At 41.6% G+C, this 15938-nt stretch overlaps 2 protein-coding genes across 4 annotated transcripts in view; both read right to left on the bottom strand.

Annotated features, from left to right (window-relative positions):
* Positions 1 to 10247, bottom strand: part of LOC148075686 (uncharacterized) — a 48246-nt gene extending 37999 nt beyond the window's left edge. For both annotated transcript variants that reach the window (XM_087796308.1, XM_087796309.1), the window contains exons 1-2: positions 10022 to 10247; positions 3844 to 4161 (exon numbers count right to left, since the gene is read on the bottom strand). In XM_087796308.1, coding sequence (XP_087652434.1) covers positions 3844 to 4161; positions 10022 to 10159 — 456 coding nt within the window. In that variant the 5' untranslated portion in view covers positions 10160 to 10247. The remainder of the gene's footprint in view (positions 1 to 3843; positions 4162 to 10021) is intronic.
* Positions 10248 to 12918: 2671 nt separating this feature from the next.
* Positions 12919 to 15897, bottom strand: snrpa (small nuclear ribonucleoprotein polypeptide A). Of its 2 annotated transcripts, none has more exons than XM_087796306.1 (7): positions 15857 to 15897; positions 15207 to 15287; positions 14958 to 15130; positions 14728 to 14880; positions 13586 to 13747; positions 13419 to 13507; positions 12919 to 13294 (listed from the first exon to the last, which is right to left on the bottom strand). In XM_087796306.1, the coding sequence occupies exons 2-7, from the start codon at positions 15277 to 15279 to the stop codon at positions 13135 to 13137; spliced, it is 810 nt and encodes a 269-aa protein (XP_087652432.1). In that variant the 5' UTR covers positions 15280 to 15287; positions 15857 to 15897; the 3' UTR covers positions 12919 to 13134. The 2 variants fall into 2 exon arrangements, with proteins under 2 accessions (XP_087652432.1, XP_087652433.1); XM_087796307.1 differs by having other exon boundaries at positions 13586 to 13726.
* Between the last annotated feature and the right edge of the window lie 41 nt (positions 15898 to 15938).

Genomic DNA, 15938 nt, shown 5'->3' with positions numbered 1-15938 from the left:
AAACCCGAGTAGAACCGAGCCTGAAGAACTTGTTTCCATGTCTTACATTTCAGATTATTTGTCGTTATCAGAACAAACTCTTCAGATGAGAAAAAAAAAGTGTGGTCCAAGGGCCACATGTGGTCCCTTGACTTTCATTCATCAGATCCTTGTGATGTCCAAACCTTGGTCATGGCATAAAGTAAACATTTTAAAACGCTCTATAAATACTAATTTCTTACTTAATTACTTACATTTCCGGGACTCATTTACATTAAAGGCTTTCAATCTTTTAATAACATTTACAGCAGTTTTAAAAATGTGATCTTAATGTGATACAAAGTGGTATTAAAATTGTCAAACGTTTGTCCATTTTTTATATACATTACCCTTTATTATGAATATATATCATCCAAAATAAATATTGATATTGATCATATATAATAAAGATTTATTTCCCCCTTATTCGTTTTTACAATTGTCTTTAAATTATTCCTAATAAATTAAATAGTTACAAGTTTTTATAGAGATGATTTATGACTTGATTTATGGTTTTAATTTGTAACAACAAATTTCTCCTCATTTTAATTCATTCTTCCATATTTTTATGGATTCATGTGCTTTTGTTTGTTTGTAATTAATGTTTGATTAACGTTTCCTTTGTCTTTCTACAATCAATATTACAGGAAATCCATCTTTCTGAACCACAGACTCATCACATCCCCAACAAAAGACTTTAAAAAGCATCTGTTTTATTTCAAACATCTTTGTTGTGTGATTTGTTTTAAAGTCTCTTCATCAAGACTCCAAAAAAGTGTAAAGTGAGACGAGGAGGAGGAGATTCGACCGGAGCAATCACAGACTCACGGATTATCCTCAGTATACTGACAACAAACAATGAAAAACACACACACACACACACACACACACTCACACACACTCACACAGTGAGTCAGTTTGTGGTCATACACGTATTTCCCTGAAGAGATTAGTTAGAGAAAGAATGAGGAGCGAACATTGGGACAGGAAGAGCTCACCTTTCCTCATAAAGAGTACACTCACCTGTTCATCCCTTCACCTGGGGCAGGGGGGTAGTGGTGGGGGGTGGGGGGGATCACTGCCCTGGCAACCAACCCTCCTCCTCCTTAACCCCCAACCAGATAAAGCGGGTCTTTCAGCTCACACACACTCTCACTGCTACCGTGAGTGTCGGCTCTCCCCTGAAGCCCGGCCCTGAAACCGATCCAGGTAGGTTTTCTGACGGCAAACTTTCTCACACTTGCACCTGTCAATCATCCGAACGAGCATGACGCTCAGTGCGGAAGACGGAAGTGTGACATGGACGACGGGCACTCAGCACACACACAAACACACAAAAACAAACTGAGATAAGGGGAGATAATTAGCTCTGGGACACTGAGTCGAGCTGCTAAATGCTCCGATAAAAATCAGGAAGAAATACAACTCCGCAGTCTTGTGTGTGTGTGTGTGTGTGTGTGTGTGTGTGTGTGTGTGTGTGAGTGTGTGTGTGTGTGTGTGTGTGTGAGTGTGTGTGTGTTGTTGCGTGTGTGAAGAGCTCAGTGGGGATATGTGAGAGTTGTGTTAGTCATCCACCGTGCCTAAATTAAAAAGAACAGGGGACCCCACGAGCTTCACAAAGCTTAATAGAAACATTATTACAACCTAATACAACAAAAGTAAGAAACACAAAAACAGAAACACCGATCAGAGTTATTTCATTATAAGGGATCAAGCAGGAACAACAGAACTACTAAAGCAAGGGGAAGAGGAATACATTCCCTCAGGGGCCACGTTCTATACAGTGGAGGGAAAAATATAAAATTCAGTATTAAATTCAAGCTGAATATTTGTATTGTTATTGTATTTAACGTGATTCTTTTCCGAATATCTTTTTTTTTAATTACTTTATAAATATATATTTTTTAAAGGGGCCATAAAAACTGAAAGAAATTACAAAAGCGGAGGCGAAAAAGTCCTAAAATAAAATCCCTATAGTCTTATTATTATTGAATAATAGAAAGAAATGCAAAATAAAAGGTTAGTTCTTACATGATATCTGACCTCATGAGGGCCACATTAATACATGCATGTAGCCCCGGGTTGCAACAAATCACTGTCACCAGATTTAGGGCCAGTAAATCTTATAATAGCTGTTCCAAAAAAATAGGTGACATAGCTTCTAAAATAACAAAGAACAATTAGACAGTTGAAGGTGACACGGTCAGGAAGCTCAAATACCTTGAAAATACCATAAATGAAATGCAAAAATGGATAAAAAGCAGAGTGAATACACTAATAAATATACGCTCTGCAGGTTCTCTGATCTACTGATGGAGGTCCTCCAGGTTTGATAGACCCAGAACATTTAACACAGGTGGACTCCCAGAGGCATTCTGAACTGTCAGAGCCAGCTCACATAAATGTGAAGAAGCAGCAACATTCCCCCCCAGGATCTCAAACTACCTGAGATAAAAAAAACAAAAAACATTCCAGCAGAAAAGAATCCTTCCAAAAATATTCTTATACTCCCTGTGTTTGGTTCCTGGATTGACTTGAATTCCATTAAATGTAGATTCATTGAACTGGAGGTGCTAACTGTGCAGAGTCTGACCTAGGGGCCCTTCGTGGCCCTTGATTGAAATTTAATTCAGCATCTGTCTTTAACTCTATTGTTTGTGGTTTCCCAGCATTCCTCACAGTTTAAATGCTTCAACACACACACACACACACACACCAAACACTGACAGTTCGACACTAAAGCCGTCTTTCATTGATGCAATGTCTCTTTCTCTCGACAATCACTGCAGCCATGTAATCACAATTACACATCAACCGGTTCCTTCAATATCACCAACAAAGTCAATATTTCTACACAATAGTTAGTAAGTAAGTAAGTAAGTAATTGTTATTTGTATAGCGCTTTTCCAGACCAGGGTCACAAAGCGCTTTAACAATCAAAACAATATTCAATAAAGTATATCCTTTAAAGGGCAAGATAACACTGATAGCACAACAGGAGTTCCAGAAAATCAAGTTAGCAGTAACTTAAGTAAACATTTTAAAACCCTTTCTAACAATTTTTGTGAATTACTTTCTACGTTTTCACTAAAAAGCGGAACAGCGCGTGACTCCCCAAGGTGTTAGGGTTAGTGACATTTTTACGTTTTTTTTTTTGCGTAAATCACAAACTATGCGCCTCCATTTAAGCAGAATAAGTATTTTTTTTAAATCAGTTAAACTTTTCACAGAGAAAAATGGCGGATTGAACTCAATATTTGACATCTGAGCCACCAATTGATGCTTAAGCTGAACAAAATGTTTATCTTGAAAAAGGAGTGACGTACACTGTACACAATGTACAAAAATACACAACAGCTGGTTAAAAAAAAGCCATGCTCGACAACATCTAATCCCCGTAAACGAGACGATAAGAATCATTATGTGAACTGCTATATTGTGTGCATATGTCAGTACCAGCTGTACACTTTCAGTTGGCAGCATAGTTTGGCTCATAAATCGCGAAAGTCTAATTGAAATTCAATCGGCGACTTTGCAAAAGTATCAGATTTGGTGCATTGGGGGTTTAAAAAAACGACTATAAGCTTTTCAAAAAGTTAGTTTCTTGTGCTGCTCAGCCAAGAAAGAGGTGGTTTCTAGCAACTCTGGACAAGCCCGGCAGCACTTTACCAGGTCAAACTGAAGAGGAAATTGAAGGGGTGTGAGTGGCTGAAGGAGAAAGCGGTGGGTCATTGTGATTCCTCTTAAGCCTCACATTGTTACATTTCTAGCTTCACCTGTTTCCATGGAGACCACACTGATAACCAGCTCTGCCCTTGTACTTACCGGCCAGGCGTATATGAAGGGAATGACAATGAGTCCGTCTTCCTCCCCGGGTCCTCCTCTGTCGTGGACCCGGTGGCGGAGCGATTGGGAGTTCCCCCCGAGGACCGCCGTGGAGCCGGACCCGAAGGTGCAGGCGCCGGTCGGTGCGACGCGAGCCTGGTACTCCTTCAGACACGCTCGGAAAAAAGTGTCACAAGGGTCTCTCGACGAGCAGTGCTGGCCGACCTGAAGGTCGCAGCAGTCTCCGCTCTGAAGAAACCCGCTCGGGTTCTGGAAGTGTCTTATCTGAAGCTCGAACATCCCGGCGGCACTCACGCCCTGGAGGAGAAGAAGAAGAAGAAGAAGAAGGATGGTGAGTCCAAACCACTAGAACAGAAACTAGATATCACATCATCATTTGTATATTGTCTAAAGCAAGGTCAGGAATGAATGTCCGGTCCATGTTATAGAAGTATCTCCAGCTCTTGTTCTTAAGTGAAGGGAATAAAGTGTGAAACAGACAGAAAGATTGGATTCGATTTTGCCCGAGGGTTTTCGGACATTTTGGTGGTTTCTGTTTGAAGCTGTTTGAAGCTGTTCATGAAATGCCCAGTTGGGGGGGGGGGTTCTTAGGCCATTCCCAGGATGAGGGATGGGTACCACGGTGGAACAGGTTCTGAAGTGAGGGGTAGTAAGTATTATTTCAAACAGCAACACAGATTGCGGTACTTCATTATGGTTCCATTGTCCCTGATCTTTGTTTTAGAAATTACAGACATTAATTGTGTTATCTTAGGGTCAAAATGACCCGAAAACAAACGTCTTTGAGGTAACCCTTGTGTTGCTTCTGGGTCAAGATGACCCGGTGGCCTGAAAACAAATGATTTTGAGGTATCCCTTGTCTTGCCTCTGGCTCAAGGTGACCTGAAGCCATAAAACAAATGTGTTTGAGGTATCCCTCGTGTTGTTTATTGGTCATGATGACCTAGAGGCCTGAAAACAAATGTGTTTGAGGTATACCTTGTGTTGCCTGTGGGTTCCGATGACCCGGTTGCCCGAAAACAAATGTGTCTGGGGTATCCCTTGTGTTGCCTCTGGGTCAAGGTGAAAGACCTCCACCACTGCATATGCATTTCTTCACCCAGACACCACACAAGGGATACCTGAAACATTTGTTTGAGCCTGAGATAACACAAGGGTTAGGAGAACTTCAACAGTGATCACCTTCACGCACTGTAATCGGTACAAAATAAAAGTGAATTTCTACTTCCATAATTTTGATTTTACAAAAATGCTTATTCTGATTTATAAAATGAATGATTTTCTACAACGTTTGTTGTGTTTTCCACATGTTAAACTGTGTGTTAAACGTTGTTTCTGGCACCGTTTCAGCAGCAGCACTGCTCAGAAGTACCAGATTACCACTGGAACGATATCCATCCCTATCCGAGAGACAATGGGCCTGGTATTGACATTAATATTTCACTAGAAATATTCTCGTCTTCATGAACATCACACAGAATGCTGCTGAATCGCAGACCCTCAAGTTTGGCATGCTGCGTCACAGCCTACTCCTATCAATGTGTGATTGTATGAGTGAATGATCATTTTATTTTATTTTGGCAGTGATACCCACGTTTGGGTCCAGATCCACCGGAACAACATAGAGCCTTAACTCTTTAATGCAGCTCTGTGTTTTTGCCGGAAGCCTCTACTTTTATTTTTTAAAAATATTTAAACAAGCAGGATCTTAGCTTTTGGTTTGTGTCAACACCGGAGCTTCCTTCACTCCCAACAGGTCGACACCCACAGCAAACGGAATAATAATCATTCTTGGGTTCAGATGAGTGTTTTGCCGTCGAAGACCAAACAGCAATCTAGAGTGACTCAACAAATCTTCAGTGTGGGAATCACAAACACGCAAGAGGATGTTCGTGGGAGTGAATGAACACTTTATTATTTATTAATGTTGTATTTTTACCAGCATTTTATTTGGACTGGCTCACATTCATCCCCGGGGAGCCATTGAATCATCCATTTGTAGCAACATTTCCCATCATCTGATTTAACCTTCTATTGAATGGGTGATAATAGTGCAACGTAATCCTGTTTACCTCCTCCTGACTCCTTCTTCTGTACTACCACTCCCTCCTTCACCCGCTCTTCCCAGGGGGGGAAGGATGACGGTGGGAACCTGCCTCACACTCTCCTCCTCTTCCTCCTCCACCCTTCTTTATCCAGGAACAATCTACTACTCTCTTGTCATTTCTGCTTCTTTGACTATCACCTCTTTTTTTTCTGCATTGTTGTCCGTCACCTTTTCATCTGCCTCCCCCCTTTCTTGTCCCTGGTTAGAGATGGGTGGAGGGGAGACAGTCACAATCCCTTCCACACACACTGGAGTTAACAAGACCCCCTGAGAGCAGTGGGGTCAGGTGTGTGCGTGCATGTGTTTGAGTGTGTGCAGGGGGGCAGACGGGGGGGTAACAATGGCTGTTAATGACTTCTGATGAAGACACTCTCGCTTTGATTAAACTGCGGCGATAAATACATCAGAACAAACTAATTATATAAACATAAATCAAGCTTTTTAAACCATCCCAGCCTCAGACCCTCCATTGTTACCGAGCCCCCCCCAACCCTAGCGACTCCCCTCGTGGGATGAGCGGGGGGCAAGAGGGTGAACTCATCTACATCAAACGGCGGGTGGAGATACAGTGGCTCTCATCACTCCACATCCTCCTTTCTTCCTCCTCTTTCTCTCCATTCCCCACATACCGACGTTTCAGCGCTCAGGTCCGGCCAGAGAGAGAGAGAGAGAGAGAGAGAGAGAGAGAGACAAGAGAGAGCCCAGGGACCCCGGACCATCCCGGGACCCCCTCGTTACAGGACACAAATTGAGACTCTCACTAGTCGGCGAAGATAATCATCACTGACACTTTCTTTTTTTTCTTTTTTTTTTTTTTTTGAGGTTCAACAGTCGAGACGATGTGAGCGGGAGAAATATGGCGCCCAAAAATAAACATGACCTAAATAACTGAGTAATTGCGATGTTTATGTTGAAGGAGGCGATTCTTTAACTAACACAATAACATCCACAAATGTACACAAATGTGTGTGTTGATTTAAGTGTGTCTCAAATAGATGTTGGACTCTATTGTATCATCAGTATGTGTCTGTTTGTACAAAACTCTATTTTCATTTAAATATTTACATTAGATAATGTACTTAAGCCCCGCCCACTGAAAACACTGTCTGGAGATTGAATCTTGTTTACTATAACCACACCCACTCTGCTGTGATTGGTCAAACATTTAGGTGTGTCAGCTCGGTCATTAATCCCAGAAATCTCCACCACCAAGGGACTCGTTGTATAAACAAAGCCGGGTGTGCCTACAGCTGGCTGGAGGAATCAATCATAATGTACTCTTGTAACCTCTCGTTCGCCAGACTTCATAACTTTATAAAGAAACAAGTTTAAAAACATGGTCATGATGAGAGACTCACTGCATCTTGGAGAAGAAGATTCAATGTTTGAAAAATGCAGGAGAGTCGGAGTTGGACACGAGTTGCACTTTAAGCTTTAAGGGATGATGGAGCTCATTTCCTGAAACACTGATTCTTGGACAAACACGTGTTGCTCAACTGAAGCACAACTAAATCTTTGAATCCTGGAATGTTGAACAGTGAAAAGAAAAGTTTCATTTCCCATCAGGGGCTGCTGTAGCAAGTCAGCCTCCTCCACATCTCTCCTCATCCTGACCTTCCTCCAGCTTCAACATTCTTTGTCAACCAACTCTGTTTAGAGACCTCACCCCTAGAGTCACATGATGCATCAATTGAAGGTTGTGTTTTATGAAGTCAAATGATACGCTTTTATACTTGCTCTTATTGGAGGTGGGACCATGAGCAGCATCAGTGAAGAGCCTTGTAAGAGAATCAAAACCTTTAAAGCACTAGCAAATTGAACTCAAGGCCTCGGGGCCAAATCCAGCACGCCAAGTCATTTTATATGGCCATCTGGATGGTCGGCTCAAATTCAAAGTACATTTATGTTTAAGATAAGATAAGGAATAGAGATTACAGGTTTCAACCATCAAATAAAAGAAGAAAAACGAGGAAGCATAATAAAGTCAATTTTGAAATTAGCCTCATCATCCTTGTTTGTACAGTTTGGTAAATATAACATTTATTTGACCAACATTTTGGCCCCTTGTGTGTGATTGCTTTAGAGTAGCATTATGGGTAAAAAGTTTTGAAGTTACGGTAAAAAAAAAAAAACGAGATAAAAGGCTCTTAACATTATAATAATAATCCAAAACGAATTCCTCATCTGCAACTGCTCCTCAGAAGAGTGAAGGTTCCACCAGGTGAACGGCTGAATATTCACACGCCTGCTTATGAACGCAGCTGTCCTCATTAAAAAACTAATCAAATTAACTACTCCTGAAATTGCTTGTTCGAGATGGTGAAAGCATGGACCCTTAAACAGAAGATTTGCTCAGGTAGACCACTTTAGATGTAGTCTGACGTCAGTGTGTGCAAACATGATGTAACATTACAGGTGAGAATAACTGCAGCCGGTATAGTTGTAGCATTTAGTTGAACGAATAATTATTCACCTTCAATTATAGAGGAAAATCATTTATTTTAAACAGTTTTCTCTTAGCTATAATGTCTCCTGGGGTTCGGTTAATGTTAAGCCTGACAGGCAAAACTAACCACTGGATGCATCTTAAATTACGTGGGAACTCGCCAGCTCGAGTGATGTCATCGACTGTCTGTAAAGACTCTTAAAGAAACAGAGCCATGAGATGCGTTGCAGGGCGTAATGTAAAACTGTGGGATTGAAAATACAGTTTATTTCCTGAAAGTAGATACAGTCACAAAAGGATTACATTTTATAAAATAATCAATTAAAAATGTGTTCAATTGATTTTTTTAAATATATATTTATATATATATAGTACTGTGTACTTTTTGGTTTAAGAAAAGGTTTTTAAATTGACATAAATACATGCAATATTCAATTTAATTTTTTCGTTAGTGAAGGCTCAACTAATAGAGCAGACCCAACAGAGGAATGAGAGAAAACTAGTAATCCTCATTGAGGGGGTCTGTGCTAGAACAAAAATTTGCTATGGTTAAAAATTCATCTTGTGCTTCTTACCTAGTCTATCAGTATTGGATGAAATTGTGGTATTTAGAGTTTGGTACAAGAGCGAACTAAAATGAGAGTAAAAGATGCATGAAATTGGAATTATTGAGTTGAAGTCGAAGATTAAACGCTCAAATCTACACTTCTTAAAGCTCTTTTAGAAAATGGGAAACCAAGAGAAATCTCCAAAGTGTCGCCTCTACAGAATCATAGCACAAACTCATGAACGATCATGAAGACACCTCGAAAAAGTCGACGTCGCCTCCGGGTGTGTTGAACACAGAGAGGCCAACAACTCTTGAGTGGTGGAACTGCAGTGCAGTGGGAGAGCAGAGGGAGTGGAGGAGCGTGTTGTTCCTCAGCTGAGCAGAGGTTGTCGAGGTGCAAAGAGCTGCCCGGACCTTTGAAAAATTCACACGCCCAGGAGTTTATGAGGCTGTGGCCCCGGGCTCCTGCACACCCAACCCACAGATGTTGTTGAATGTGAGGTTTGGAGAAAGAAAAAAAACACACAATCACAGATGTGACCACACACAGAAAAAAAACCTGTGGGAGTCTGACTTCATGACAGCCGACAGCTGATGGTGAATGGAAAGATTGACAAATAAAATGAAGATTATTGAATGAGATAAATGGATGAGATAAATTATGGGGGGATGAAACAGAAACTGTCTCACAGATGTAAAAACCAGCAGGTGTGACCGAGTGAATGTTTCATTGATGCACTAAAAAATGGGATGTTTACAGCTGTAAACCCTGACTGGTCTTTTCCCACTCGTAATCCCTGGTGGACCGTGAGGTGGTGCCGTTACAGCGGGATTAGTGGAGCCGCTCGACTTAAATGGCACCAGAGGGCTGGAACAACAGGTGGGCACAGAGCCACGCTGGGAGCCGGGCCCAGCAGCACAAAGAAGACACAACCAAGTGTGACATAAAGTCATTGGACGCAGCTGTAAAAAGTTAAAAGCCCACCTGGGGTGGGCTTGGGGTTGGCTGGGGGGGGATTTGCCATAAATAGATAGTTAATCGGGTGCTGCTTACCTGCGGCTGAATGGAGAGCGCGAAGAGAAGAATGAAGGTGTGCTGCAGGTGCAGGTGCGCCCTCATCCCCGGCCGCCAGGTGAGATGCGCGCCTCTGGTTCCGAGCCGGTGTCTCCTCCGCGCGCTGGACTCCTCCATCCCCAAAGAAAAGAGAGTCGAGCACCGGCGATCGATGCGTCCACACCCCCCCTCTCTCTTCCTTCTCAGTTTAACTCCACTTCATCGCCTCCAGAAGCGACACAGACCCCCCTGTTTTTTTTTCCCCACCCACCCCCACTCGCACCTGATCCCGGTCCCACTGACACCAGCACTCTTAGGCTTGTTTTCCTGCCTCCAGTCCTGCGTTAAGAGGCTTTAGTGTGACTTGACTTGAACTCTCATCCCCATTAGCTCACTCTCTCCTCGGCTCTGGATCTGGAAGATAGTCCCACATGGTCCTCCTGGTTGGATCTCTTAAGGCAAGTGAGTGCGCGTGGAGTGGGGAGCTGCGTGTCCAGGAACGGCGCGCGTCTCTGGTGCGTCAACTGGATCCGGAGCCCGGCGGCGACACAAGAGTGTGGGAAACAATGAGAGGGAGAGGAAGAGAGAGGGAGAGAGAGAGAGAGAAAGTGGAGGGGTGTGTCCTCGGGCAGGGAATATCCGTCTTTCAGCTCCTCTTGTCCGGGCCGTTCCCAGAAGTTCTTCCCTTTATTATCTCATTTTGCACCCTTCCTGTGCCTGGATGTTGGCTCCATGTGCATGTGTTTGTTGACCAACAAATACATTTCAAATTCAATTAACATTCTTCACTTTCTCCTTTTCACTGTGAAACCTTTGAAGAGTGTCCATGGTTGAGAGGGTTTCCAGGGATGGTTTCTCCACAGAAGATGTAACTTGAATGGAAGTTTAATATATTAACATTTAGTTTGAGACCAGAATTGCATCTTTCTGACAAGTTGATTGCAGGAACCTTATCAGAACCAAATTCTATAGTCAAATACCGATTTTATTTGAACCAACTAAAAGTAGGCAAATATGCTCACAGCTAACAAAACATATTCCAAAAAAGTTCAAAATAATGGGAACTTGTGTCCGATTAATTGCATTGTCTAACCCTAACCCTTGTATTATCTCAGGGGTCAAGGTGACCCGGTGATGAACGACCTCGCCAAATGCATATTTAGTTCTGAAAGTCAGGGAGGTCGTTCACCTTGACCCAAAGACAACACAAGAGATACCACAAACACATTTGTTTTCAGACCATCGGGTCACCTTGACCCTGAGATAACACAAGGGATACTACAAACAAATTAGTTTTTTTAAAACCATCGGGTCACCTTGACACTGAGATAACACAAGGGTTAATTATTAAAATGTGGCTTTTTTTCTATAGTAAAAATATCAATACTATATTGATATCCCACAAATGAAAAAATAAGGTTTAACCATATCAGAAGAATGTTTTGATTCATTTAATTAATTATTTTAGCATCCCAGCATGCATTGCAGGAATAAAGGGTTCTTCTGGCCCGCTGCGTGTATGTTTTTATATTATATGTAGGTGAGGATCATTCATGTGATCATATGTGTAGTGTCTGTAGGGATTTGCATCGTAGGTAAGAGCTCCTGCTCTTTAGGTAAAATAGGAAAATACACGTTCAATGACGGAATAGAGGCGACAGACAGGATTCAGCTAGAACTGCTGTCCTTTAGAGGAAGTTAAACCTGGTCAGCATCCGAGCAACTAAAGGGAAGATAAACAAAGATTAACAAAAAGTCTCCAAAGTAGTTGATCTCTCTATCAAGCGCTCAAGAAGGGATTTGAACCCATCCTGTTTTTTAGACCCAATGATGGAAACAAGCAGTTCTTGCATGAGCTCAGTTTTAAGACACAAGTACAGTGAAGCTACACACGTGGAAACACATGCTTCTCCCTGACAACCGCTGCTGTTTCCGCAGGCCGGTGCTCTAGGGTGACCCCGGAGCCGAACAGAGGCCCCTTGAGGAGGGGGGTCTGGGATTAGCATATAGAAGAACGCAGACCCTCAAATGTGTGCTGAATTAATAAAGGCATGGAAAATAAGCATCTCAAATAATCGCACATACGAGAGCTCTGCGGCGCTCACGTGATGAAGTGAACACTGAAGTCTGTATTGAGCACAAGTTTAGAGTTTAACGCCATCTATCGGTCACATGTATAAGTGAGGCCACATTTACAGTCGAAAGCTAGTCCACGATTTCGATTTGAAATATAAAGATACCTCATATGCAGGTGGTTTAAGCCTTTGAAGTTTTTTTTTGCAAATTCTCATCCTGGTAAGCAGTTTTAAAAGGTAAAACTTTATTGATCCCATTATAATTCAAGTTAGAGTGCCTTATCTAGTTTTAAACTAAAGAATAAAATATTTCCATTTAAGTAAAGGAATCAAATGTCCCCACCTCCCCTTACTTGCATTGGTTTTGTTTGGGAACCATTGTTCAAGATGTATCCGTGCATATTGGCATTACGAGCGTGCACATGGGCGGTAGTTCAAAGTCATACACAAATGAATATCTCCGACTTTGATCTGTGGCAAACTTCCCACACAAAATCTGCATAAGCTGCCGTCACTCTCCAACAGAGATCAGTGTGTTGGTGAGTGAAAAGGCACTTGGCACGAAGCCACCATCCAGCCACCCTCGCTCAGATGTTGTGCCCTGGTGGCTGAGGTCAGCGCTTTCTCAGGGCCAAATGGAGAAGTGTAGAAAGGCTTGGGAAACAAAAAAGTTTGAGTATTTGTAATGTGCCTCTGGCTGCCTTGTTAGCCAAGTGTTATTGGAAATCTAAGAAAACTAATTTTAAGTGACAGTGTCAAGCATTTAACAATTTTTAGAACGTCTGAGAAGGAAAAACTTTAAGTGGAAATCACAATGTCCCTTTATTTAAAAAGAAAAGAAAAGGCTCCAGGTACAATGTCTGAGTGAACAGACCCTGGGTGCAATGCTTTCATGTTTTATTACAGAAAGAAACCTAAAAAAACTAAACGTCGGTGCAATTGTACTTACATGTGGTCCAGTAGCAAAAATAAAAACACAAAAGACCATGTCCTAGTCATTGACGCCCATTTGCGACGAGAAGCTTTCGCCGAAAAAAGTTACTTTTTGGCAAACGAGATCTTCATTGCGTTCGTTTGCGTGATCTTAAAACCTTGTAGTGAATCCCGCGCGGCACTGGACTGCACTTCATTATCGAACTCCACGAAGGCGATGTCGTGTCGACCAGGAACCAGACGCACCTCTTTGAAGCCAGGGAACCTAGAGACACAAATTCACATTATTATTTTTTTAAAGTTTACTGGTGCAGCTACAGCATCTTAAGCCAAGGCTGAAAATATGAAAAATCAACAGTATAACATAGAACAACAAAAGCTGTACTGACTGGTTGAAGAGCATAGACAGCATGATTTCGTTGGTCTCTTCTGGCAGGTTGGTGAGGAAAAGAATGTGATTCGGTGGATTCTCTGAGACCTGAAGAAAAAAAAAGAAAAAACACTCAGTAATGAATATCGTGACCACAGCAGAAGCCTCCTATATTAGACACAATACCTGCTGGGGCATCTGCCCAGGCATCATTTGACCAGACATGGCGCCAGGGGGCATCTGGCCAGGAGCCATTCCAGGGGGCGGCATCATGCCAGGAGGGGGCATGTAAGGAGGCTGACCCGGCATATGCATCATGCGAGGGGCCTGGCTCATAGGGGGCATCCCCTGTAAAGTAAAGCTTCATGTTCAACAGGAATAAACAAGGCATTTTTTTTACTCAGCGTGAAGAAAAAAACAAATATTTCAATGCATTGCTGTAATAAAATATTTATACATCAGTGCATTGACTGTTTATTACGAGAGGGATCACAACACAGTAGGTACTTAATCAGTCCTGTTCCGTTTGTGGGGGCGCCAATCCCGTCAATGGGGGTCGTGATGAAGATGGAAGATACAATAATAGCGAAAACATGACAAACCTAAAAACAAACCATAGTTCCACCCGCGAGTTACCACTCTAAGGTGTGGACCAACTTCCAGGAGACAGATGGCAGAAGAACATGCAATACAGAACACTACAAATCTGAAATGCCATCACTGTGAATACAAACAGGACTTCCTTAAATTTTCACCTTCTTTTCTTGTTAAGAAAGAAGTAAGATGGGCCGAAGTTTACACAAAGTTACTTCTCATTGTTCAGACTCAAAGCATAGTCCTTCTCTACATAAAACATTTCAGTAATGTCGACCACTTTAAAGTGTGCAGATTTAATTTTCTTTACCAGGTACTGGATGGGTGAACACGACTCCACATAACTGGTTATATACTAAACGTGGATAATATTTAATTTAATTTGCATGTTATTCAGCTACGTACTTTTCAGTAAGACTGTCCGAACAAGACATTTTATTAGTTTTTTTACAAGTTGTAAAAAGTTTTGGAATATATACACACAATGTTTTCACAATATACGTGACTGAAGAAAAAACAAGTCACGTTGTGACAGATCGGTAATGAAATCTCTTGCAATATAAATTTTATAGATAGTGATATACTTTCAATATATAGTCACAGTATCAAATTGTGAGTAACTGTATTGCCAAATCAACGAGAAAGCTTAATTTTACTTGCAACATATACATATTGGTTTGTTCTCTTCATTCTTTGACCAACAAAAATATAATAAAATCGAAATAGTCACTCACAGCCATGGCTCCAGGAACTCCCATCGCCGCTCCCTTCTTTGATCCCTCTGGTTTGGGGGGCTTCACCCGCTTTTCCTTCTTACGTTCACGCTCGACAAACGTACCTTTCATTTTAGCAATGAGGTCCGAGTCTTGTTTGGCATATTGAATCCGCTGTACAGAGGAAATAACAGTTTGACCAGACAATCTTGGCGTCTATTATTTGTCTAATATCTTAGAGTGGTACGCACCATCGGTTTGTCATAGAAAGGAAACCCCTGCATAGACCTCAAGGCATTCGATGCACTATTAACCTCCTTGAATACCACAAAAGCCTGACCCTTCATCTTCAAACTCCTGGCCACCAAGATGTCCAAGATCTGGCCAAACTGCGAGAAGATGGCGTACAGCGACTTCTTCAACTCTGCAGACAACAAACAGGTCTATTAACGTGGTGGCTCTTTGTTAGACATATTATTAACAAGGGACATTGAACATACCATCTTTTTTGATTTTCTCATTCAGGTTGTTTATGTAGATGGTGTGGTTCAGTCGCACTTCTGGGGTAGTCATCGTTAAACCTGTCAAAAAAGACAAAAATAGAATACTTTAGAACAGTAGTCCTCGAACTACAGGCAACGGATTTCCATACATTGAGTGACAGAATTATAGGACTCCTCGATTTTAGTTGGTAAATTATTTAAATAATAAATAATAGACTGTACGTTTTTTCTTGCACCAACAAAGATTTGTTTCTGCTCTAAAAGGTCTGGTTTTCAAATGCATTGGCATTAAATGGTCTGGATTTTTATATAATTCTATTAAGACGGTTTCTGCAACCGATTACTTTATGAATACTGTTATTTATTATATGACATTCTTCTGTAAGGAACACGGAAATGGTTATTTGGTAAAATGTGGCTTTCTGGGAAATAATACATTTCTATGAATAGGCAGCAGTACGATGGGAATCGAGCTAACCCTTGCTAACACGACTTAGCATTTACAGAATTAAAGCTAACTGCTCAACATTTAACTTGTTGTTTTTTTCTAAAACTTCAACTTAATGTCACCACGAAAGCGAATATCCGTATATAAACCAGAAATAATGCAAATAAAAGCAAGAAGCAAGATAAGTAAACGACGTTACCTCGACGGGATGAATGAACGCACCCGGGCACAGCAAATCTCGAACGCAAGTCTCGCGTTAAAGTACGTTTTCCGGTTCAGCG

The sequence above is a fragment of the Callionymus lyra genome, chromosome 7 (assembly GCF_982586985.1).
Source record: "Callionymus lyra chromosome 7, fCalLyr1.hap1.1, whole genome shotgun sequence".
Taxonomy (NCBI): domain Eukaryota; kingdom Metazoa; phylum Chordata; class Actinopteri; order Syngnathiformes; family Callionymidae; genus Callionymus; species Callionymus lyra.
Note: the sequence above shows the minus strand (reverse complement) of the source record. Positions and strands in the feature narration are given on the sequence as shown.